The following is a 27690-nucleotide window of genomic DNA, read 5'->3' on the forward strand; positions in this document are numbered from 1 at the left end:
AAGTGTTGTTTTTAAGAATGTGTTTAAATCAAACTTTGCACTATTATAATGAACCATTAGCTATCTTTGCCTGGAACGTAATATAGCTCTATACTGAACAAATATAAGTACTTAGAAGTCTAGCACTAAATAAGCACTGTTAACCACTACTACTAAAAAAGACTTTGTAATACAATAAGTAATCATTAGCTGAGTGTTGTTCATGACAGCAGGCATTCAGTTTTTTTACCAAATCATTAAAAATCAAAAACTAAGGATTATTTCCCTTTCAATCTATCTGTAAAAGACAGTACAGTATATATAACAGATAATTCAAGTTGATTTATTCCAAAACAGCTACTGTAGGGTTATGTAAGACACTGGGTCAGAACAAGAAAAAACTTAAATAGAGGCATTTGTTTCTTTAGTTTCTACACTCAGCCACCTCTCCTTCGGGGGTCTCCACTTCTCCCACAGAGTCACTTATCTGACTCCCAAGTTAATATTTTACCTTCTATCCTTTTTTTTTTTTTTTTTTTCGGTACCAGAGATCGAACTCAGGCCTTGCGCTTGCGCAGCAGGCGGTGAAACCACTGAGCTAAATCCCCGGCCCCCTATCCTTTATTTTTGAGCTATCACACATTTCCACTTTCCTCAAAGACATTTCCGTACCAGAACTTCAAATGCTACATATTCAAAACCATTATGCCTCAATAAATATTTCCTAGTTTATTCTCTCTCAACTTTTCATCCATCTCTTTTAGCTCCCAAGGAACTTCCTTCACTTACATTGTCACTGCATCCCCTCAAGCATTAATCAGCAGGACCACAGGGCCTTTCAGAAACATCCTTACTAGCTACCTCCATTTAATCTCTACCTTTCCCTAATTTATCCCAGATGTTATTACCAAGTTAAGCTTCTTAAAAGACAGTCCTAAGAATATTATCTCTTATTCTCCTATTGAATTGTTTTGTTTTGTACACTTACATAATAAACTCCAAACCCCTTCATTTAGCATCCAGGCTATCAGTGTCTTGCCTCTTCTGGGAGTACAGTACGCAGCCTGCACGCCCAGCCCAAAGGGTCTGGCCCACTTCTATGACTTCTGTATCTCCTGCTCTTCTGCCTCTATGCTTCTCATCATCACACTTTCTCCATAGCTCTACTCCAATGCCAACAAGCTCATTTCCTTACCTAATTTCTTCATCCTTCAAAGCTCAGTAAAGAGATGCTTCGATATTTGCCAGAAAAAATTTCCAGGACCTTCTCTGCCTAAAAAGTATTGATACCTGCCTTCCTATTCTCCAAGAGCATTTTGTAGAAGTGAGCACATTCTGCCTTATAGTTCTTTAGATTTCCAGTTTATTTTCATTAAATTTGTTATAGACAGGTTTTGTTTTGTTCCACTCCCATGTCCTTAAATGTCTATAGTACTTTATTCCAATTTGAATTCATAATTAAAATATACGATGTAACACAAGATAGACCTTAACTGTAATTATTCCTAACCTATACCTTATTTTTCTCTAATAAGAAATAATTCCCCAGTACCAGTAAGAATCATTTTTAAACTAAGTCAAATTCTCCCCAAAACAGTTCGAGACTTATATCTTCTGTATTAGAGGAGAAGATTATGACTATGACTTTTTCTAGATGAACACCTGGCTCCAATAGTCAAGAAATAAATTCAGAAAATAATTTCTATTCATTAAGAAATGAAATTAACACAAAAAAGAAATTAACAAAAACATGGAGATAAAAATCACAAGGATGGTTCAACACTGTTTATAGAATTCCAAATTTTACAATAATTTAAGTTTATGGTGTTTTGTATTTTTGTCTTAAAATTTAAAGTTTCTCTCTTCAAAGTAGGCAGAAGTCCCCCATTCCCACTTATCTTATCTTGCCTTCTCACTTTAGTCCGCATCATCTGGTTGTCAGTTGTTCAGATTTACAATCATCCTCAAAATCTGCAGTCTCTAACACTGACATTATAAATGATCACAGACTTTTCCCTCTGAAGTAGTGTCATTACAACAATTTAATTCCTCTAATGATTTTCCCAGAGATGAAAAGGAAAAGTCTGCCTTATTAGAAAATTATAAATAGCACCAATGATTAAAAACTCAAAATTTAAATGCATAGTTCCACAATATTAATTCAGAAAAATAATCAGATTACTCTGTTGAAATACCAACAGGTTAACTACAATAGAAAAGTTTATTGAATTTAATTTCCTTATTAATCTCATAATTAATATAACCCTTGAGTGAAAACACTAAAATGGGCAAAAATGATTAACTCTTTCAAAGCTATTTGATTCTAAGAAAATTATAGCTATTTGGGATATTGATAGATAATATCAATACATGACATAGTGAATACATAATAAAATCACTTGGGTTAATTTTTGTTGTTGTTGTTGTTCTGAAATAGGGTTTTCACCATGTTATCTACACTGGTCTTGAACTCTTGGACTCAAGCAATATACCTACTTCAGATCATAAGTAGCTAGGATTACAGGCATGGGCCATCTTGCTAAGAAACTCATTTTTTTTTAAATGAGCAAAAGACTTGAATAGATATTCCCTCAAAGAAGACATATAAATGACTAATCAGAAAATGAAAATAAAATAAAGAAGAATATGAAAATGAAAAGATGTTTAATCTTTTTTTCTTTGGTAGTACCAGGAATCAAACTGAAATCCCTGGCCCTATGATGTTTAATCTTATTAGCCATCAGGGAAATGCAAATCAAAACCACACTGAGGTACCATTTCACACCCACTCTAGAAAGATTACAATTAAAAGACAAGGGCTAGGAGTATAGCTCAGTAACAGACCACATGGTTAGCACTTGCAGGGCTCTGGGTTCGATCCCCAGCACCATACACAAAAATGCACACATACATACACACAACAGACAATAACAAGCATTGGCTAAGATGTGGAAAACTGAAATCTTTATATACTGCTGATAGTGAAACTGGTACCTTCACTTTAGAAAACCATTTGAGGAAGATTTTTTACATGATGCAAAGAAACTATCTGGCTCATATGCAAGCAGAAAAAAGCAGAGGATACCATTGTAATATGCAACCACTTGTTTATAAATATACATATTTAAATATGTATAAATAAATGTCTATAAATATGTATAATTTAAATATGTATAAATAAATTTTTTGCTACACAAGAAAATGGTAACACTAGTTGCCTATAGCTAGGAATGTAAGCTGGATAGCTAAAATGGGGGTAAAATGAGAGACAAGGGTAGTCTTTTACAATAAAAAATGACATAACGTAACATTACACCCTGTTTATGCTTTAAATTCTTATCCATGTGAATATATTACCCATTCAACATTAAAACAAAAATCAAGTAAAAAAGATTTAAGTGCTGCCTATAAGGCATATACTAATCAAATTTTATGGTTACTATTACTGAAACAGTTGCAAATTCAATTCCCTTCAGAGACTGATGTGCTATATCCTGTAACAAATAAGTGAAGTGGGTAGAGTGTAATAAAAATATGCAAAGGAGTTTTAAAAATCCAACTAAAAATGAAGCAACACTACTAAACCTTGAGTGACTACATTTACGCTAGAAAACAAACCCAATGTTGCCTATCTTCCAATTTTTCAAAAGGAAATCTAAATCTGTATGTCAAATGTCCTGGTTTTAAAATTGGGCCAACATCATACCCGGTGGGACAGATTCAGCCTGTTTGTAATTTCTGATATTACAGGAAGTCCCTAATTTATAAACGTGTTTCCAACCTGCCCTTGCAAGTCTGGGAACTCTGAAGCACTTTGCCCGTAAGAGTAAAACAAACAACAGTTTGTTTTTCAGATCCATTATATGTACAGGTAAACTATAGTACTGATTATGATTAACAATGCTTATAATAAACAATTTATTCCTGATTTCCTCTTTAGACTTCGGAAAGTCTGAAATGGTGGATCCAACAGTAATAAATGGGAAAAAGGTGACTGACAATAATTTAATAAAACAGAAGCCCTGGGGGAGGGGGATCCTTTCAATTCATCAAAGAATAAAAATATAAACATGGAAAAAAATCACCAGGATGATTTCAATACTGTTTATGTAATTTCAAGTTTAACAATAATTTGAGTTTACATAGTTTTATTTTGTATCAAAAGTTGTACTTTCTTTCTTCAGAGAAGGCAGGAGTCACCCACTCCACCTACCTTGCCTTCTGACTTGAGTGTTTTTAGCATCTTGCTTTCAGTAGTTCAGATGTAAAACCATCCTCAAAACTTATCAAAGTTTACAAATTATCAGAGACTGAGGCTGGGTGTGTAGGTCAGTGGTGAATTATCTGCCTACCATAATAGTCAGAGCCCTGAGTTCAATCCCCATCACTGCAAAAATAGTAATAATAAGAACAATAATCAGAGACATTTTCTGATTATGAAGGAGAAGGACCTCAGGAAAGAATTCAGGTCTTCTATAGTGTATAGTGAAATAAACTTTCAGAATGTCTCTGAAAATTTGTCACTTGCAGGCAACAAAAGTGATAAAGAAAGGGGAAAAAAATGTCAAGAGTCAATATCACCAAAATTTCCTGTAGTCTTTCTAAGGTTTGGTGATCTCTAGAAGAATACTGTCAAATGCTCATAAATCATTCAGCAGAAAGTAAGACTGTCATAATTCACATAATTAACTTTAATAGAAAAGTCTACAGGAACTGAGATTATAGCTCAGTGGCAGAGCACTTATCTAGCATGCACAGGGCCCAGGGTTCAATCCTCAATTTAAAAAAAAATCTATAGAGCCAAAAGCAAATTCCCATGCTCACTAAAAGATTAAAGATTTACTTTCCTGATTGATTGATTGAGACAGGGTTTTGCTATGTAGTTCAGGCTGAGCTTGAACTTGTTATGTAGCCCAGGCTCAGGGCCAGGGATTTAGCTCAGTGGTTCCAGCGCCTGCCTTGCAAGCTCAAGGTCCCGAGTTCGATCCCCAATACCAAAAAAAAAACAAAAAAAACCACCAAAGATGTAGCCCAGGTTGGCCTGGAATTCACAGTAATTATCCTGCTTCAGCTCCTAAGTGGTGAGATTACAGAGCTCACCACCACACCTGGCAAGATTTATTTTCTAAAGGTACATTTTATCATTTTATTGCTAAAGTAATAATAAATTGACTTTTAAAACTTATGCAACTATGACTCCCTCTATGAACAATAAATTTTCTACTCATAAATATTCTACCTGGAGATTATCTGTAGCAAAGATTTAATATCTGAAGAAAAATACTACTAGAACTTTTGGATACTTTTGTTAACATTTGTTTAATGCACAGCTAAAGGAACGTGATTTTAACATTATTCTAAGAGTAAACATTATTTTTAAAATGAAATCTGCAAATATTTGGATGTCAGTTATTGATACTTCATATTGTAACTTTATCATATAATTCTGAAGAATAATCTACAAATGATTTGGTCTCTGCAAATCAGCTCATGTATGCACAGGTCAACATTTAAACATGCTCAGGTCCTAGGTAAAACATAATTAGAAAAAGAATCAGCTCTCTAGAAAACAAGCATACTTAATATAAATCTCAACAGGAATGACCAATGAACTGACTTATTGCCGCTCCTTTCCATTAACATGGAACACTGAGATGCTCCTTTAAATAGCGAGGTTTACCAAATTCGAGATCATTAGTGTGTCTATTCCCCTCCATTAGGATAGAAATTAAATGCACAACATAATGTAGTAGGGGTGCTAATATTATAAAGTTATTGAAATTTTTTAAATAAGGAAATCCTTTTAATGACTTCCCTTATGATTTACTTGACACCCAATCCTAATCTGTATAGGATATGCACCAAATGCTTCAAAATTATTTTAGAACAGTCTGTAATTACCTTTTTATAGAGTAACAAACATGGGAAGTCCTTGAGTATTTCTTATATTCCTTGGCTTCAATAACATAAATACCATATAGTATTGCAGGTAAGAAGAAAAAGTATAATTAGAAATAAGAGATTTCAGGTTTTAAACATGACGAAAGTCAGTCTCACACTATATTAGACTGCTTCTTAAGGAAAATGTTAAGGCATTTTTATATTATACAATTTTCAAAAATAAAATTAGCAACTATTAACAGTTTCAATTCTAAAACATACCTTGCTGAGCTAAAGTTGATCTAAGCATCCCAGTCTTTGACCAAATTTTTATTTGTCCATCTTCTCCAACTGTATTGAGAAAAATAATTATTTTTATCTATAGGAAATAAATTTTAGCATTAAATTTGCATATAAAATCAAGAGTATATTAGTGGATGTTTAAAGTTCAAATAAATTTAAATGACAGTGCTTTATAACTGTAAAATATAATGGAAATTACTTTGAAACAATTTTTATCAAGGTAGCCTAACTTCCCTAACTAAAATTTTATTTTTTCCTTCAATTTTAGCAGATTAATGAATGATACTCAAATACTGCTTCCATTGTCATTGTAATTTCCCTTTTAGAATTCTAAGAAAAGTATTTTCTATGTAGGAAGAACTGCTGAAACTAAATTCCAATGAGTTGGGGATGGAATGAAGTGAAATAATGAACTACTCTTTAGAATAGCTTTACTGAAAAAAGAAGAAAGAGGAAGTTGTAGCTAGAGTTGCTTAAGAGAGGGACTTCTATTCATTTGTTTGTTTGTTTATTTATTTACTTATTTTGGTACTGGAGATCAAACTTGGGACCTTCCGCTTGCAAGGCAGGCGGCCGAACCACTGAGCTAAATCCCTGGCCCCTTCTATTTTATTTTAATTAATTAATTTATTTTTGTGTGTGTGGTGCTAAGGATGGAACCCAGGGGTTAATGCATGCTAGGTGAGCTCTCCACCACTGCCCAGCCTGGGATTTACATTTCCTTCTTCTTAATTTTTAAAATGAGTGACATCTGAACATATTTATATGCTGAAAAAGAAGTCACTGAACAAAAGAAGTTTTTAACAATTCAGGTAAGAGATGAACAATTCACTGAGAAAAGTCCTCCTACTAATGGCCCAAGAGATAGGTGTAGTAGTTTTAAAACATAATCACAAGTTCTTTGTTATTCTCCCTTTAAGGGGTGCCAATTTTTCTCTCCTCCAGTATGGAGTATACTTAGTGACTTGCTTCTAATGAACACAATGTCATGGAAATGATGGAGCATGATTTCTGACGGTGAGTTACAAAAGATATTGTGGTTTCCATCTCACTGTTTTTTCGATTACTGGGAGAAGCCAGCTGTCGTGTTGTAAAAATACTCAAGCAGCACTACAGAGATATCAATTTGGTGAGGAATTAGGGTCTCCTGCCAAAGCTGGAGAAGAACTAAGGACTCTTGCCAACCAGCATGTGAATAACCCATCTGGGAAGTGGATCCTCCAGCCTCAGTCAAGCTTTCTTAAGACTGCAGCCCTGTGTAACACCTAGGAGATGCTGAGCCAGAAAGAATCATCCATCTAAAATGCTCTCTGACCCACAGAAACTGTCAGAGTCCACATGTTAACTCATTAACGGCTGGGATGATTTGCTATGCTGCAATAGATAACTGATACAGTAAGTGAAGATGAGAATTCTTGGAGGACAGGGATGAGAGAAAGAGAAGGGAAATAAAAGTCAGTTAAATGAGAGTGCTTTAATTTTGGAATTTTGAAGAATTACAATTTATTTACTCCACACTTGAACATTCTAAAATTCTGTTTGACAGAACAGTCTCCAAAAGTCATAAAAAACTAACAATAGACATCTTTAATTATAATACTTATATAGCAGTATAGATTAATACTGTGCCAATTATTTGCTATTAGACAGTGAAAGATTATTGCTGCATGAAAATATTCTGTTCCTTTGGAGACTTTCCTTTCAAAGTTCACTTAAACTGTTATATTCAAAGAAGAGGTGTAGTTCAGTGATAGAACATTTGCCTAGCCTACACAAGACCCTGGGTTCAATCCCTAGCACTGCAAAAAAATGTTAAAAAATACAAATGTCATCTTACAGATAACTTACCTGTAACTAATGCTGTTCCTTCATAATTCCATCTTCCTGCAAGTACTGCTCCACAGTGAGCTTCTACACTTTTTTCCACTCTTCCTAACTTAGAAATTAGGTGAAATTTACCTAGAAGAATTACATTTGATAAGTCTATTTTATTTAATACATATCTATTGAGCACCTACTACTAGTTGCCAGTAATAGTACCATGCCACGCAGTAGAGGCATTAGGGCAAACAATATTAATTCTTAATTTCAAGGAACACAAATCTAAAGGAAAACAGATATGAAAACAAAATTATCTTGAATATGGCCAAAGGGGACCAACAGCAATGTCAAGAAAGCCTTCTGTATATGTAAAATTTTGCATTCTTGGTGTTCTTTTTAGGTTATGGAAAAGCTGGGAAAAGTATAAAGTAAAGGAAGCAAATACTTAAATGACTCATCCCAGGTTTTAAAATACTTGCCTTATATGATTTTTACACAGCCACTAGATAGACAAAAAGTAGGCCATTTAGTTGCTGTCCTCCAAAAGTATGTACATATATATGCAAAAAATAAAAAAACACAAATTAAAGGACATAAATGAAAATATATAAGATGCCAAGAAAATATCAACATGATTTTTGAATTATCACTAAATCTAGTAATATATAGCTAGTAATAAAATAATAAAGTACTATATAGTGAAACTAGAAACTTTTCTCCAAATTAAAAATATATGTGTATGTTTTGCAATAAAAGAATAATGTAGCTAACTAATCCAATTTTTAGCTGAGAATTTATTTTATTTAAATTCACTTCTAAATTATGACTTTTCAAGATTCTTGGCTTCCTATATCACTTATTCCTTGCACAGTTGATTTGTTCCCTTCACATCTTATATATTTTTGTTGACGTCCTTTAATGTATTTTACTTTTTGCCTATATATTCATTAACAATACATGTAATGGCCAGGGATTTAGCTCAGTGGTTCCGGCGCCTGCCTCACAAGCACAAGGTCCAGAGTTTGATCCCCGTACGAAACAAAAAAACAAAAAAAATCAACACATGTAATGGAGTTGGGCGCGCGTATTATAGCTCAGTGGTTGAGTCCTTGCCTAGCATGCTCGATGTCCTGGGTTCATCTCCAGTACCAAAACAAAAAAATATACATATATATCTCCACTTGAGTAATATTGCCCTTCTTCTAAATAGCCAGGTATAAGTAACTTGAGGTCTCTTTTCCTAGTTTTCATCATAAAGTACTTCAGTCTTAGAAACAATGGACATTTTCCAAGCTGCTACCTTCCCTTGCTGATGGTTGGTGGCTGAGGGAATTTGGCCCAGGACCAGTCCTTTCTTTCTGACTAGCATCTGTTATGGCTTAATCCCTTCATTCTAGAAATCTGTCTCAAATTTTTTAATTTAACACTGTTACAGCATTTTTATTAAGCTATGATTCCTTTCAGGACAGGGTCATGTCTTACTCATTTTTATTTGCAACAGTAATATAATCAGCATTTGTTAAATTTAACTGATTCAGTATTCTTTAACAGTCTTTTCTTTCTCATTAATTTTGAAGGCTTTCTTTTCTCATCATTCATTTTCTTGGCCCTCAATCATAAGTTACCCTTGTCTTTCATCTAGTCACCCAGTAGCACCATCTACTTTTCCTCATATCTTCCATTTAACTTAATATTTACTGCTGTGAAATTTTTCTAATGTAACAAGATTACATTAGAAATCAACATGCTATTACTTTCTTTATAAAACATGATATACTTTTTAATACATTGCCTTACAAAGAAAATACAAGGGAAAAAAAATCCTCAAAAGAGGAAAATATAGATAAAGACGATATGTAGTAGTTGGGTATAGTGTAGTTAGCCTGTAATTCCAGCACTCATGCTGCCTCAAAAAAATTTTTAAAAATTGTAGAGAATAACCCAAATAGTTAAATGGATAACTGTGGGTTTTTACATATTTGATTTATATAACTTTATATTTATGCTGAATTCTGGATTTGCTGTTTAAGCGGTTTGTAACAATCAGGCACAATACAAATGCCAAATCTATGCAAAAAGATGACCTCACTTCTTCCAAGATGTTTTCTGTGAGGTATGAGAAGCCAGAGTAATATCAGCACTTGTCAAAAAATCAGCAGTTAAGTATTTTAGGATAAGAAATATCAGTGATTTAAATATAAACATTTCTAAAAATTAGAAATAGGTTCAGAGACAATTTTTGGACTATATCTGGTCAAGTGTTATTTCGTTACTCTCTCTGATGGATTCATTTATTAACTGCAACAGTATTTCATTATTTGTATATGCTAGCATTAATGAAACAGACCTGAATAAAGTAAATAAAGGCCAAAGGGGTTAACTATATGTCTTTGTTTTGGTTTTCTTTTTCTTTCTTTCTTTCTTTTGTTTTTTATTTTTTGAGACAGGGTCTCACTGTTCAGGCAGTCTTGAACTCACTGCGTAGCCCCGGTTGGTCTCAAACTCTCACTGATCTTTCTGCCCTATCCTCCTGAACGCTGGTATAATAAGCATGTACCACCATAGGGTCCTTCTGTGACTTTTTTTAAATTGCAGAAAAATGCTAGGGATGGAGCTCTGTGATAAAACATTGGTGTGAAGGCTTGGGCTTAATCTCCAGAAGAAAGAAAGAAAAAAGAAATTGCAAGACTAAAACTAGAGATTAATTTATTTCTAATTACTTGCTAGGGGTTGGGATCGGGAAAAGAATTTAATGGGGAGGACTCATGATTCATTTATTAAATAAATAATGAGGATTTGGATTAAAGGGATAGATATTTAAACACTAAGAAATAAAATTACTCTCTTATTACTAAATAAAAGTTAAATTAATCCTAACTTTTCAGAGTAATCCAAATTAATTATAAATAGAGAAAGTATATGAAAAACATTTTTAAAGAGTACAAATGCCTTAAGCCCATGAAAACAAGAAAGCTTGGAATAGGGTATCGGGAAAAAGAGCACACAGGCATTTTTGCAGACTGTTCAATAGCAGAGATGTTTTGGCAGATGGTAGTAAGAAGCCACAAAGAGATTCTAATGGGTAACTTCTAATACTAAAAAAAAACCCCTACAAATTCTTTTTAAAGTGGAATTTTAAGTGGATATATTAACTAAAAAGAGAATATGGGAAATATTTTGATATCTAATACAATGTAAAAAAATCAATTTTCCCTAATATGATTTTAAAAGTGTTTAATGGCTTTACAAAAGATTTTACACCTCCCTCCAAAAAGTTTTATACCAGAATTCCTTTACCTAGCAGCCTCTCTAAATACATATTAAATAATTCAATTATTTTAAAAATGTAAATCTTTCACACATTTTTAAAGAAACATCTCTAAAATGTGGGATACAGCGGCATGCATTATTTAAAAATAGAAAATAACCCAGAGGAGAAAATTATTGGTGAGACAAAATACTTGGCAAAAGTCTGCTTATGCACTTTTGGACCTGCCCCAAATCTCAGGATTTTTTAAAAAATTGGTGTTATAAATACAGAAGAGGAAGGGGGTCAGAAAAGGGGAACACTGAAAGAGTGATGAACAAATTTAAAAATAAAACTTCCTCTTCTGCTAGGGATGGGGGAGAAAAGCCAAGAGGAAAAAGTGAGAGGCAACTAAAGAACCTCTTGAGCAACGAGTTAAAGGAACTTTTTAAGTGTTAGGTTAACAGCATGCAAAATGAACATGTTTTAGAGATTAGAGTAAAACAATATGCTTACAATTAACAAAACTGTCCTGAACATTTAAAAATTTGTTAAAAGAGTAGATCTTGTTTGTATTATTTACAATAAATTTTTAAAAAACAAATTGGGTTAAAAAAAGAATATTACACAGGGGCATGTGGTGTCGTACACATGTAATTCCACTACTCTGTGATGGCAAGGAAAGACGATCACAAATTCAAGCCCAGCCTGGGATATTCAGCAACTTAGGCACTGTCTCAAAATAAAAAAGGCTGGGAGAGCAGCTCAGTGTGAAGGCCCTAGGTTCAATCCCCAATGCCACTAAAAAGAAAACAAAAAAATAGAATGACTTCAGATATTTACCCGGCAGGAGACCTACTGACAACATGCCAGTGGCATCTACCTTCTTCCCTGAACACTTCTTTTTCATTCCTTGATACTGTTTTCTGTCTCACCCTTCTACTTCGTTTCTTTGATATCATTTTTTCACCGTCTTCCACAAGATCACATCTATTCCTCTCTCTAGCCTGGGAGAAAATGCTCTATATTGGTTCTCTCTTCTCCCACATCTAGTTGTGGCATACTTTCTTATTTTAATTTAAATAGTAAGTATAAAAATAAAATCAAATGTTATAGTTTCTCAAGAGTCATATTTTTTCATACTAGCTTGCATTTTTGTCTTTTAAATTATTTTTTTTCCTATAGACATTTTCCCTTCATGACAGTCTTTTATCTAAAGCCAATGAGAAATAGAGATATAAGGAATTATTAATTAATTGTGATTAAGTAATCTGAATAATTCAGGGGAAAACGCAGACCACAGCAATTATCAAAACTAATTATTTTTACAGTTCAAATTCACCAAATAAAAGTCAATGCTCATCTACTATTGAATTTCAAAGAAAAATATGGTAATGTATATGTAACAAAAAAGGTGAAATGAGGGCCGAGGATTTAGCTCAGTGGTTTCGCCGCCTGCTGCTCAAGCGCAAGGACCCGAGTTCTATCCCCGGTACCAAAAAAAAAAAAAAGGTGAAATGAGAAAATATGCCTAAAGAAACACAGGAAGGACAAACCAGAACAAAAGAGCTTAGTCACCTATAGGAAAAAAATAAAAACAGAATGTATAATTTTGGGTGGATGAGGTTAGTTACATTACTCTGCAAATTTGTTATATATTGTAGTTTTTACTTTGTGGAGCCATTCCCGTTAATGTTTGACATATCTAAAACATAAATCTATAAGGATAGGAGAAAGCCTATTCAAGAGACAGAATAAGGGTCTGAGGCATCTTAAAGACCTACCCCTAGAGCCAGGTAAACCAAAAGACTATTTGTTCATAAATATGTCAAGTTTCTGTTACTTACAATGAAGGTACCCATAATCGGTGTACCCTTCTTAGAGTAGGCAAAGTATAATACAGATAAAAATAGTCTAAGTATTTCTAAGAAACCAAAATAAAAACATTTCTTCAGAAATTCTATTCACCAGTAGGAAAACTATGGTCAAATTATATAAATCTTTAACTCTGTAACTGGAAATCAATATGTGCTAGAAAATAAAGGATATATTTAATACATAGCTGACTAAATGAACATGTATATCCATATCTTTTTCAATGTGTTTGTTATTAAGTCAAATTTGAAGAAATTAGAAACCAAAATTGTGACGACAGCTAAACTCCTAAGAGCACAGTGAAAGTAAAACCAAAGGCCTAGATTCAATCCTACTATATCACAGTTTAATCCACTTCTTCCATGACAATAGTAGTTCGATGGCCCAAATACAAACCAAATGACTACACCAGAAATAAATAAAATGTGTGGATGCAAGCATGTAGATCTGCAAATATCAGTTTTATAAAACAAAAGCATAATACCAATATATTATGTCTTTTTAAATACAAAGATAAGTACTATAACATTAACTTACCATCTGAACTTGTGAGAACAAAGCTTTCTGCTTGAGTCTGTTTCTTTATGCCTAAACTTTTTGGAAACCAGTGAAGATCTATTGGGTAAATATCATCAGGTAGCTTTACTATTTGACTTGTTTCACTGGTTAACAAGTTCCACTTCACTATCTGGTGATCATCACTACATGAATACAGTTCTTCAGCAGTAGTCCAGCCCACACAGCTTACCAATTCTTGATGTGACGCCATATTAAGGAGCCATAAAACACACTCAAAACATTAATAAAATAATTCACAGATGTAGATTATAGAAAGTAAAATAAATAAATGTTTTCAAGCTTCTAAATGTACTTTGTATTTTATGATTTTGATGTTTTTTCCATATAAAGGAAATTAAGCATCTATGAAAACTGTTATGCAAATAGAAAGCAAGGAAAAAAGTCAGATGCCAATGAGGGGGAAAAAGATTTAATGGCATAAAATTTTTTTTTGGTACCACGGATCAAACTCAGGACCTTGTACTTGTGAGGTAGGCGGCAGCACCACTGAGCTAAATCCCTGGCTAACGACATAAAAATTTAAAACTTGTGTTACAAAATATTTCTTAAACAGCCAAAAGATACAGAAATGAAACCCAATAGATCAAAGGGTAGGAAACCATCTAAAGTGTTAGGAAATACATAGGAAGAAAACAGAACTACACTAGATCTTTATCATTTATTAGGAAGAATGTATTATTTTGGCAAGTTTTAAAAAAATGAATTATTAAAAGATGACTGAAAACTAAGCAAAATATCTCATTAAGTCACACATTATAGCAATTCACCTAGGGGGGGAAATTATGGCTTAATAGGTGAAACTAAATCTTACCATACTTTCCCCCTATTTTTCACTTTATTTATTTTTAATTGACAATATCAAACTTTTAAATATTAAATTAAAAAAATAATTCTACAATGTATTGTATCTATCAGATACATAGTCAGAAATAAATTATGATTCCTAAAATCCTTTATTTAACTCATTTTGTCAGTCCCTGAATTATCAGAAGAATTTCGATGTAAGCTGAGATGCTAAAGTAGCCCTCATATTCTCCATCAGGACAAGCTGCTTACTGAAGCAGAACTATATACCTATAAAAGGTTTTGTCATTTACATAGAATGTTTTTTCTAATTTATACTGGAATTTTTAAATTGCCCTGTCATTCCTAGTTGGGTTGTTTCCCCTCTTATTATTATGTGATTCTTTTCCTTCATTCTCTTTCTCAGTGCTTTTATTGGTTTATCTGAGCAATCAAATTTTTTCCAAGAAAACAGATAATGTGCCACAATTATTTTGAGATGTGCTAAGATTTATTACTTCAAAATATAATAGATTAAGCAAAAATAAAAAAAATTATAGAAAGCCCTTAAGAGTCCTCATAAATGGGTACAGTGGTACTGAAACACTCCTAATCAAAATACAATGTTAACAAAAGGACCCCCAGACCACTGCTGAAAAATTGCTCCAATATAATTGCTGTGCTCTTAACAAGGTTTCTAAAACCTAGAAAGGAAAAAGGAAGAAAATGCACATCCATATCTCAAATCAAAAGATATTAAATCTTTTATGAACCTTTTATAAATCACCAAAAGTACATCAGCTGTTCAAGAAGTTATAAATTGCCATAAGTATATTAAATGTGCAAGAAGTTATCATCAAATAGGTCATCTAAAATTATGGGAGAAATTAGAAGACTGCCAGATTAAGAAAGTCTAAAAGGGGTTATTCTTGAGCTTTAAAAGGTAAAAGCAAATAGTAGACATCTATAAAAATGTGTATGGCTGGGTATGGTGGCGCATCCCTGTAATTCCAGCACTTGGGAGGCTGAGGTAGGAGGACCCCTGTGAGTTCAAGGCAGCTTGAACTTCATAGTGAAAACTTGTCTCGAAAAATAAATAAATAAAAATAAATAAATAAAATAGTATATGATATAAATTCCTGAGAACACACATTGAAAAGGAGATAAACTAAGAAAAATAATATAAATGAAAACATAAAAATCTCAAAAGGTTTGATCAAATGTTTAAATCAGCACTTTCTATTTGTGATAAAGGACCACATTTTCTTTATTTTGAATCCACTGCAGATTAACATTTTACAAAATTAAAATGTGAGCTTGGAAATACCATTCAGTGGTAGAGTGTATGCTTAACATGTTTGAGGCCCTGGGTTCAATCCTCAGCACTATAAAATAATAATTTTTAAAAATTAAAATGAATTATCTTATGTCTGGATGTTGTAATGAAGATAAATTGCTACAAAACTTCTTTACCTCTCACTTTCAATTTCTTTATCCCTTCACAGACTTGCAATAAAATCTACAAAAAATATTTTGAGAACTGATCTAAATAAGAATGAGGATAGAGCCAATCACATCTTGATGCATTACTGAAGACTCTTGCTGCCAAAATAGAGGATCATGTATTTGAGAAAAAATTAACAATTGCCACCTTCCTTTGTAAAATAATAGAGATCTCACTGCTCAGATTTCCCTAGCTTATCCTTTACAAAGAGTACAAAAATTCAATGAACATTTATGAGTTAACACTGACAAATTACATAGTTTTAAAAACTCTTTAAAATCCTACTAGATTAAACAAAGGCTACTTTTTAAGCAATTAAGTATAATATTTGAGTAAGAAAAATGTCAATAAGAATTTGAAAGTAAGAGAATAGTTTGAAGAATACACCTACAACACATGATCTCAAATATTTCAAAAACAACTTAGCTAAACTATCATTAAAAAATGAAAAAAAAAATCAATCCATTAACCAGACTACAAACTAGAAAAAAAAACTTTTAACATAACCAGATAATTACAATAAGGTTTGTGAATATTAAAAGGATATGCCTTGGTTCTTTTAAAAGAGATATCTTCAGTCTCATGTCTCCACTTTCAGTAAAATTTTAAGATGACACTTGATTGTATTCACTGTAAAAATAAAAGGAGGGAAAACATAACTCAGCAGAAAAGACAAATATACGTGCACAGGAAAAGAAAAAGACAAAGCAAATAAAAATATCCCAAGGAGAACCACAATACCTTTAATCTTTCTAGCTTCAAGTACACAGAAAAAGAAAACTAGTGGGTGTCCTAATCCTGCCAAGAGGTGATGGGGAACCTTGGCTTGAACTCCAGAGGTCCTCTATAACCTGCCTGAGACAGTCCTACAAATCCAGTACACCAGTAAGTAAATTTGGTCTAGTAAAGAATATCCTAAGGCTGCTCTGAGGCCAATCAAAAAATTCTGCAAAAGGGGAACTCTGAAATCACAGATCAATTTTGATTCTGTCTAACGGATATCAATTAAATTCATATGGTCTGATAGAGGACTAAACTATATTTTTAAGAGCCTTAATTCTAGAATCCATGTGGAAAAAATACATTATCAACCTAGTGGTCCAATCTGGTGGGGTTTACATTCCTTTGGGTGGAGATACACTGCCCAACAATTATAGCTACCACTGTGGTAATGTGAAAAACAAATGGCTTACTTAAGAAACAGGTAATAAATTGCTTATAAATGTTACATAAGCTGGCCATGATGGCACATGCCTATAGTCCTATAGGAGTTTGAGATACAGTGCAAGGGCATCTCAAAGTTGTATAAGTTGTATAAGAATCACAATGTAATTGCCAAATGAAAACTTGCAAAAAGAAAAATAACACCCCCCAAATCACCACATAATCAAAAGACACATGTCAAGAAAATGCTAGTCTGAATACAATTTGCATTTATAGACTTTTTTCTGAGCCATATCACACTCTTAAAATGAAAACTAAAGGGGAAAAATCTCCTTATCAAGAAGAAAATTACTTCTAACTATATCAAAGGAGTTGTGCTTACTATATATGTGAATTCAGCAAGAATTTTCTCCCTCAGAAAATATCTGTCCCTATAATCAAGACTTTTAGATTAGCAAGGAATAAAAACAACTATATTTCAAAGCACTCTTTTTACCTTTTCTCTCTTCTAGTTCTCTTGGGTGATTTCTCATGACCTTCAAAAGTCTGAAAGCTGGGTTTGGTAGTACATGCCTATAATCTCAGCTCTTGAGAGGCTAAGGCATGAGGATTGTAAATTTTAGGCCAGTTTAGGCTACATACTGAGAACATGTCTCAGAAAAACAAGCAACAACAAAAACAAAATGTGAAAACTATTGGTAGCACAGCCAAAACTAGAATATAATCTATCCCAGGCACAATTCACAGGCTAATTTTTTTGGTCCTTAGGAGTTTTCCACATTTCTTAAAACTTCTTTACTTGGGAGGCTGAGGCAGGAGAACTGCAAGTTGCACCCAGCCTCAGGAACTTAGCAACTTAACAAAACCCTATCTGTGGTATCAAAATTTAAAATTAATTAATTTTTTCATATATTTATTTGCTGCTTTTACTTCTTTGAGAAATGTCTGTTCATTTCAGATGCCCATTTTTGAATTGGGTCTTTAAATTTGGGGGATCTGATTTTTTTCAATTCTTTATATATTCTCAATAGTAGACCTTTGTCTGAGGTACAGCTGCTAAAAATTTCTTCCCACATTGCAGGTTGTATCTTAGCTCTGTTGGTAGTTTCTCTTGCAGTGCAGAAGCTTTTTAATACGATGAGATCCCAGTTGTTGATTCTTTGTGCTAGCTCCCGTGCTACTGAGGATTTGTTCATAAAGTCATTTCCTATGCCAATGTCATCAAGAGTTCTACCTAACTTATCTTCCAGCAAGTTTAGTGTTTCTGTCTTAATATTTAGATTTTTAATCCACTTCGATCTTAGTTTAGTGCACAGTGATAGGTATGGGTCTAGTTTTAATCTTTGGCAGGTTGAAATCCAGTTTTTCCAACACCATTTATTAAATAGGCTATCTTTCCTCCAATGAGGGTGGTTGGTCCGTTGTCAAAGATGAGGTGGCTGAGTATGTCTGGAGTTGTTTCTGCATCTTCTAATCTATTCCACTGATCCTCAGGTCTGTTTCTTTGCCAGTACCATGCAACATCACCGGTCATTCGAGAGATGCAGATGAAAACAACTCTGAGATTCCACCTCACCCCACAAAGAATGGCTGCTATCAAGAAATCAACCAGTAACAAATGCTATCGGGGGTGTGGAGAGAAAGGAACCCTTCACCATTGTTGGTGGGAGTGCAGACTGGTGCAACCACTGCAGAAATTAGTATGGAGATACCTCAAAGAACTAGGACTACAGATCCCATTTGACCCAGCTATTCCCCTACTGGGAATATTCCCCAAAGAATTAAAAGAATCATACCACAGCGATATATGTGCACCTATGTTTATAGCAGCACAGTTTGTAATAGCTAAAGCTTGGAAACAGCCCAAGTGCCCATCAACTGGAAACTGGATAAAGATGTGGGTTTTTTATAAAATGGAGTACTACTCAGCCATAAAGAATGAGAAACTAGAGACATTTATAGCTAAGTGGATGCATATTGAGGCCATACTCTTAAGTGAAATAAATAGGACACACATGTGTAAATACCGAATAGTTTCTCTACTGTGAGAAACTGAAAGTGTAAATAAGGATGAAAATGATTAAAATGAATAACTGACAATTTGAAATAGGAAAAGGTCCAAAGGTGTAGGGGTAGCAGGAGGGAAAGGGGAAAGGGAAGAAGGGAAAGGAAAAATTATGAGAAAAAAAAAATGGAAACAAAATCTATGTAAATAGGGAAGGGTGGAGGGGGTGAAGGGTGCATAGGTAATGGGGGAAAAAATAAAAAATAAGATAGATCATGTTCAGGTACAAACACCCAATGATAAATGTAAACGTATTGTATACCTAAAATGTACCAATAAATATATGAATAAAAAAATAATATATCCTGGAGAACCTTAAAAAAAATTAAATTAAATTAATTAATTTTTTTGAAAAAGGAAAACATCTGGGGATGTATCTCAGTGCAAAGACTCTGGGTTCAAACCCTAGTATGGCAAAAAGAAAGAAAAAAAACCACATACACGCAACAACAACAACAACAAAAACCTTCTTGTCTTCCATCAGATGCTCTCCAGTTACATTTTATAAAAAAGCAGTTTGCTCACTATAATTCAAATTTACTCAGATTATAAAGATTTTTAAAGAATAAAATCTGAAAATTATTTCTTCCGGAGATGACAAAAACAGCAGATAAGAATTCATACATATATATGTGTGTGTGTGTGTATATATATATATATATATATATATATATATGAGTATACGATTAACAAATCAGAAATGTACAAGAACTTGGCAAAAGCATGTCATATTCTACATCAGAAAACCTCAAACTGCTGAAATCCTACTTTCTTACAAGAAGAAATCCTAATACCCTTTATGCAGTAAAGGCAGCATAGTTATTACAAAAAGGAAAGCACCAAGCATTCAGAAACATGATACCGGGCTGGGGATTTAGCTCAGTGGTTTCGCCGCCTGCTGCGCAAGTGCAAGGACCCAAATTCAAGCCTCAGTACCAAAAAACAAAAACAAAAACAAAAAACAAAACGCAAACACGAACTGACCCATTGCCTCTTTCCCTGGGAATTAGCCTATAGAAACATGATCCCAAGGAATCAGATAAAGAGAACGTTGCGACCTAACACTGGGAAGATTCTTCTTGCTCTGAAAATCTTCCTCACACATTCCATTTAGCTGATTTCATGTGCATAGAAGACATGTGCATTTTTTTTTTCCAGTACCGGAGATCGAACTCAGGATACCCTGTGCTTTCGAGGCAGGCATGCACCACTGAACTAAATCCCTGGCCCCAACATGTGTATTTTGATATAGGATTGAATAGAATAAGGAAAAAATTCAAGGAACCACCTGAATGCGTTATTGAGGTGTTTTTATCTGCTCAAAGGCATTGTGTCACTGAAGATCTGATTAACAGTGGTATTGAGGTAGTGGGGTGGGGTAGATAATAGAAAATTTCTAGGTTATAAATAACTTTGCAACTTTATATAGGGAGCATAAAGCAGCAACTATGGCTTTGATACTACAAATCATTTACAAATTGTCTTTGTTCCTGTATGGGTCACTATTTATGAGGCTTGAGAGAGAAAATATGTGCTTAGCAAAACCTGACAGTCTAACCTCCAAATTACACTCCAAAACTGGTTGCTTCTCAGCTCCTCTATCATAGTCCAAAACTATCCTTACCCTCTGCCTCAATTATTGCAGTAGGTCCAGGAACGGTTTTTCTGCTCCTACACTTAACTCCTTCAAACTTTCTAAATACACTAGGTAACTATCCTTTTAAAGCTAAATCAGAACACAAAGGCAAGTGTGGCTAAAACAAAGTGATAAAGTGACTAGCAGAAAATTAGGAAAAAAGGGAGCACAAGTTACGTGGCTCTTGGAAAGTCACAATAAAAGCTTCAGTTTTTCTTCTGAATGAACTGAGAATGCAGTGGAGGGGTTATGAACAAAGGAGTGATATGATTTGACTTACATTTTATAAAGATCACAAAGGATGGTATGCAAAAAACCAGACTATTAACAGAGAAGATGAAAAGAACTGGAAACAAAGAGAACAGATAGAATTTCAATAATCCAGAAGAAAGATGAAAGTGGTTTGAACCAGGAAAGGTGAAGAAAGCAGTATTACAAGTAGCATGAAGTGGTCAAAATCTGAGTATGTCTTGAAGAAAGACTCTACAGATTTGCTGATAAATCAGGTTTAATGCAAAGAGTAGTAAAAGATGTCTCTAGAGTTTTAACACATAATTGGAGTTGCCATTTACTAAAAAGAGGAAGACTAACAGGTTGGAACAAGTGATATTCAAAATTCTATTTTGATAGGTTAAGTTCAAGGTGTTACCAGACATCCCAACGGCGAAGTCAAAAAGAAACTGGATATACAAGTCTCCATGAAGGAAAAGGTTACTGGAGATATTAATTAGATATTGGTTTGAAGAGTCTAAGGGTCATTTAAAAGTCATAGGATAAGATGACACTAATAAAGAAAACATAAATGGTGGTAGATTTAATAGCCTGCAAGTCCTACTGAAGCGAAAAGAATTTAGATTATAGAGGAAATGAACTCAAAAACAAGCAGAGAAAAGTCAGGTGCAGTGAAGCACACCTATAATACCAACTACTTAGGAAGATGAGGAAGAAGGATTCCAAGTTCAAGGTCAGCCTGGGCAACTAAGCAAGATCCTACCTCAAAAAACAAAATAAGGGCCGGGGATTTAGCTCAGTGGTTCTGCCGCCAGCCTCACAAGTGCAAGGATCCAAGTTTGATCCCCAGTACCAAATAAATACATAAATAAAATAAAACAAAGGGGCTAGAATGTAGCTAAATGGCAGAGCACTTGTCTAGCATGTGTGAGGCCCTGGAGGCCCTGGATTCATTCCCCAATACTCAAGAGAAAAAAATAAAGTAGAGAATCCAGGTGCAATGGCACGCACTTATAGTCTCAGCTACTTGGAAGGCTGAGGTAAGAGGATCACATTAGCCCAGGAGTTTGAGACCAACCTGGGCAACAAAGTGGCATGCTGTCTCAAACAAACATATAAGTAGAAATACTCAAATGATGAGATGCTTAAAACAGATTTTAGAAAGAGTGCAGATACAGGTCATGGACAAGGTAAGTTACAACTGTGGAAGTCAATCAGGTCAAGAACTGAGAGAACAGAGAAGGTATTAAGCCAATATGTGGATATTTAAATTACTGAGAATAATAAAAATAGAGGTGTCAAGATCATAGACAACAAGATAAAAGGACCCAAGATATTTGACCTTATGGAGAGGCGTATTAGTTCAATATCACCTACTAAGATGTTTAAATGATAAAGAATAAAGTTTTATCATATTTAAATTAGTCATCATTAGTTAGAAATGAACTAATGCCAAGAGTTAAGAGTCCTTGGGCCGGGGATTTAGCTCAGTAGTTTTGCCGCCTGCTGCGCAAGCACAAGGACCTGAGTTCGATCCCCGGTACCAAAAAAAAAAAAAGAGAGAGAGTTAAGAGTCCTGAATGTGGAGTCTGAAGTCAACAGGGATGTGAATTATGATGAAATAGTACCAAAGTCTCTTAAAGAAAAGTGGCTAATCAAATTAAATTCTATCCTTCTTTGAACTGTTCTATTGCGGAGAGTTGTAGCATTGATGCAGAATTTTTAAGGGAAGAAGAACCAATCTTGCTAAGAGCTCACAGAACCAATGTTAGCATTTACTTCAACAGGCAGTTTAGGGAAGAAAAAGAATTGCAGAGAAAGGAAATAACTTATTGTTCATTTCTCCTAATATTCCCTTAAACACTAGGTTCAGTCCTTGTACCATTTCTGTATCTATACTCATTGGTGTGGTGAACTCACAAAGTTTCATGGTTTACAATTCAAATATATTCACTGTATGGTAACAACTCTCAATTCCATGTCACCAGTTCAAATCTCTTCACTGAACTCGACTATTTGACTACTCTACCTGAATTTCTAACAGTCATCTCAAACTTAACAGGCTATCAAACCTCTGATCTTTCCTCTAACTTTGCTCCTCCCACTGTGTTATCTATCTCGGAAAATGGCAATTCAGTTCTTTCAGATACATAGGTCAAAAATTTCAGATTCATCACCAACTTTTCTCTCACATCCCAAATCCAATCTTCAAAATATATGACCTTTCATCACTCCTACTGCTTATGACCCCAGCCCCACATAGCATCAACTAATCAGAATTACTACAATAGCCCCCAAGGTCTCCTAGACCCACAACAATCTATGCTTACAATGACAGACATGACTGTTTTCACCCATCTCACTCAGTACTGGAACAAAGTTCTTATAACAGCGTTCAAAGCTCTTATTGATCTAGACTCCCATTGTGATTATTAATTTTATATGTCAACTTGGCTAGACTATGATGCTTGGTTTTTTGGGCAAATGCTAGTCTAAATGTTCCTGTAAATATTACTTTCTATGGGTGATAAACATTTACATCCAGTTGACTTTAAGTAAAGCATATTCCACTGTATGACATGAGTGGCTGAATTCAAACAGTTGAGGACTTTAAAAGCAAAGACATAGGTTTCCCAAAGAAGGGATTCTGCCTTTGGATTACAACATAGAAACTCTGCCTGAGTTTCCATCCTTCAGAATCAAAACTGCAACATCAACTGTTACCTGAATTTCCAACATGTTGGGTAGCATCACCCTGTAGATGTCAGGTTCCACAATCACATTAGCCAATTCTTTAAACTCTCAGTAAATATGTAAGTAGATAGATGACAGAAAGATAAAGTGTACATATATACTTTGTGTGTATATCCAAAAGTAGATAAGTATACAAATTAAAAGAAAGAAATAGAATAGTATCTACGAAAGCTTTTTAAATCAAGATAGACCTCAGTATATTTGGAGGCAAAGGACAAAGAACCAGTAACAGAGATATATTAATGATACCATAGAGATCAAGGATAACTAAGAGAACTCCTGTAAAGTCATTTTATTTTTAAAAACTTACAAATTGACAGTTCACAGAAACATAAATACAGTTGGTAAATGGGCAATCAAAAACTTGAAACAATGCCCAGCCTCAATTATAAAGAAATGAAAATTCGAACAACCAGAACCATTTTTCTATTATTAGAGTAAACAAATGAAAAATACCAAGAACCCAACTTGGCATACATACTTTATATATATATATATATATATATATATATCTTTTTATTTATTTATTTATTTTTTCGTACTGGGGATCAAACTTGGGTCCTTGTGCTTTCGAGGCAGGTGGCGGAACCACTGAGCTAAATCCCTGGCCCTCATACTTTTACATATAATTAAAGAGATACTGGACAGCCCAAGTGCCCATCGACTGGAAACTGGATAAAGATGTGGGTTTTCTATAAAATGGAGTACTACTCAGCCATAAAGAATAAGAAACTAGAGACATTTATAGCTAAACGGATGCATATTGAGGCCATACTCTTAAGTGAAATAAATAGGACACATATGTGTAAATACCGAATAGTTTCTCTACTGTGAGAAACTGAAAGTGTAAATAAGGATGAAAATGATTAAAATGAATAACTGATAATTTGAAATAGGAAAAGGTCCAAGGGTTTGGGGGTGGTGGGAGGGGAAGGGGAAAGGAAAGAAGGGAAAGGAAAAATTATGAGAAAGAAAAAAAAATGGAATCAAAGTCTGTGTAAATAGGGAAGGGTGGAGGGGGGTCAAGGGTGCACAGGTAATGGGAGAAAAAATAAGAACTAAGATACATCATGTTCAGGTACAAACACCCAACAATAAATGTAAATGTATTTTATACCTAAAATGTACCAGTAAATATATGAATAAATAAATAAATTAAAAGAATGTAATGATAAAAGATATATATATATATATATATATATTAAAGAGCAGGTAAATTTGGTACTGCCATTCCTATGTTTGCAGAATTCCCTACCTTGTCTTTTTTTTCCCCCATTACTTAAAATTTTTTTTCTTCTTCAGCCTTCCTTACAGCTAGAACACAGGCAAATAATTTAGGCTCTGATAATTTTATATCTATGCCATATTTTGAATTAGAAGCTACTGACTCAAAGAAAGAGGTTTTCTTATCCTTCGCTGGGAAGAACATCTAGTCACAGGAATTTATCATATATATACATGAAAGTATACCAAGATCCATATACAAATCTGTTCATTACAAATTATATAGAAGTTGAATATCCTTAATCTGAAAATTTGAAATCCAAAATCCTCCAAAACTCAAAATATTTTAAATGTCAATATGACATCATAAGTTGAAAATTCCATGCTTGTCCTCATGTGACAAGTCACTGTCAGAACACAGGTGCCTGAGAATATTGTATAAAATTATCTTCAGGCAATGTATATAAGGTGTACATAAAGCATAAATGAATTCTGGGTCCACACACAAGCTGTCTCATATGCATATGCAACTATTCCAATATCTGAAAATAATCAAAATCTGAAAAAGTTTTAGTCTCAAGTACTTCGGATAAAAGATACTCAACCTGTTCTATCAAAAACTAAAAATTTAAATGTTCATCACAGATTTTACAACTCTGAGGGAATATGTGTCTCTAATGTAGAACAAAATTAGAAACAAGAAAAGAGAATTAAGAATTAATGTTAAAGATGAGATCCAAACATTATGCTAATTGAGATAAACCAATCACAAAAGGACAAATATTACATGGCTCTACATATGTGAAGTACCAAAGGTAGTCAAATTCTTGAGACAAAAAGTATAATGGTGGCTGCCAGGCCCCAGGGGTAAAGGGGAAATGGGGAGTTACTGTTTATGGTAAAGAGTTTCAATTCTGTGAGATGAAAAGAGTTCTGTAGATGGAGGTAATGGTAGCACAACAAAGTTATTGTACTTAATGCCACTGAAGTGTACACTTAAAAAAGATTAAGATGGTTTAAAAAAAAAGAAAAGAATTAGATTTAAGAAATAACACTAAGAGGTAAAGCACTAACAAGAAAGATTTTAGGCAAGAAATAGGGAAGGCATGACTTATTGACAAGAATGTACCTACAGATAGATGAAAAATGGCAGAAAAACCTCAAGTAGCAAACAAAAATGAGAAGAACCATAAGCATATTATACCAAGTTCTATTTGGGTTTATTTGCACACTGGATAACCCTAGAGTATTGGTATAATAGAGATACCTGGCTTGCTCATGACTACCCAAGATCGTAATTTTAAAAACTGCATTTTCCATCAAAGTTCCCCTAAGTTGATAACTAATCGGATTCACGTGTCTCTTCTTCAGCAGAGAAATGAGAAAGTGGCAGATTTTTTTACTCAAATATTCTATCACAGAGCTGCTTGCAGACTAAATCTTAAGATCTCTTGTACGGTAGGGCAGAGAGGGGCAGACTCACCAGCGCCAGGCACAGACTCAAAACATGTAATTACCAAAGACTCAAGACATGTGACCACTAACGGCAGTGTAGCTCAACTAGTAAAGACCTCCAGTCTTCAACCTGGCCCCAATGCCTATATACATTTACTATATAGTCTATATGCAAAGTGTATATTTATGTTTCTTCACAATTCTGGCTATGATTATTAGCAAAATCCAGTGTTACTTTTTTGTTTGTACTGTAGGCTCTTTTGAGAAATAACTTTATTCAGTGAAATGTATTCCTAGGCTGCTATCTTATGCACATTATAGTATGTATAATATTATAGTATTATATTTCCTTATCAATTTGCATAATTTCTTGAAAATGTTCACCATTTCTGAGACCAAGACTTGAAGGATAAGTATTTTGCGCTTTTTTTAATCTTTTTTGAGACAGGATCTCACTCTGTAATTCAGGCTGACCTTGAACTCACTATGTAGCCCAGGCTGGCTTCGAACTCCCAATGTTATTCTTATTGGCTATATTTACAATACTTTTGCAGATCCTCAATACATTCTACCCAACAAACCATGTAATTTTAAACATGTGGTCACCTTTAATTCAGGCTTATAATTCAACTAACATAAAAGAAATCACATTAAATCAATATACCAGAATACAGCACAACTATTTCAAAAAAACAAGCTGTATTTATTTTTGTATTTTTTTTTTGGTACCGGGGATCGAACTTGGGTCCTTGCACTTGCACAGCAGACAGCGAAACCACTGAGCTAAATCCCCAGCCCAAGCTGTATTTGTTGATATAGAAAGGTGTCATATGTTAAATGACAAAAGCAAGGTGAATAGCAATATCATATAATTCAGTTCCTTTTGTGGAAAGAAAATGATCTATTGTTAAAGCTGGTGAATACTAAAACATTGTTCTGGGATGATATGCAAGATACTTAATAATGCACACCTTTGGCAAGAGGCATTAGGATGAAAAAGAAAGCTGGCAGGGGCTGGAGATTTAGCTCAATGGTGCCACTGCAAAAAAAAAAAAGAAAAAGAAAGCTGGTGTTGTGCTGTGTTTTGTTTTGTGGTGCTAGGCAAATGCTCTATCACTGAGTTAAAAACCCAGGCCCAAGAAAGGAAGTTTTTAATACTCATTTTATGTTTCTGTATTATTTGAGGTTTT

At 34.0% G+C, this 27690-nt stretch overlaps 1 protein-coding gene across 7 annotated transcripts in view; it reads right to left on the reverse strand.

Annotated features, from left to right (window-relative positions):
• Ift80 (intraflagellar transport 80) overlaps positions 1 to 27690 on the reverse strand; it is a 125988-nt gene that overhangs the window by 92673 nt on the left and 5625 nt on the right. For 4 of the 7 annotated variants that reach the window (XR_015440911.1, XM_087186453.1, XM_087186457.1 and 1 more), the window contains exons 2-5: positions 16517 to 16601; positions 13643 to 13862; positions 8011 to 8121; positions 6142 to 6210 (exon numbers count right to left, since the gene is read on the reverse strand). Coding sequence is in view for 6 of the 7 variants with exons in the window: in XM_087186453.1 (XP_087042579.1) it covers positions 6142 to 6210; positions 8011 to 8121; positions 13643 to 13862; positions 16517 to 16555 (439 nt within the window). In the remaining variant the exon portion in view is untranslated. Of the gene's footprint in view, positions 1 to 6141; positions 6211 to 8010; positions 8122 to 13642; positions 13865 to 16516; positions 16602 to 27690 lie in introns of all 7 variants that reach the window. The other 3 variants (XM_087186455.1, XM_087186452.1, XM_087186456.1) reach the window with 2 other exon arrangements.

This window comes from Heterocephalus glaber, unplaced genomic scaffold (genome assembly GCF_053883595.1).
Source record: "Heterocephalus glaber isolate CG9 unplaced genomic scaffold, H.glaber_assembly_v1.0 deba00001504, whole genome shotgun sequence".
Taxonomy (NCBI): Eukaryota; Metazoa; Chordata; class Mammalia; order Rodentia; family Bathyergidae; genus Heterocephalus; species Heterocephalus glaber.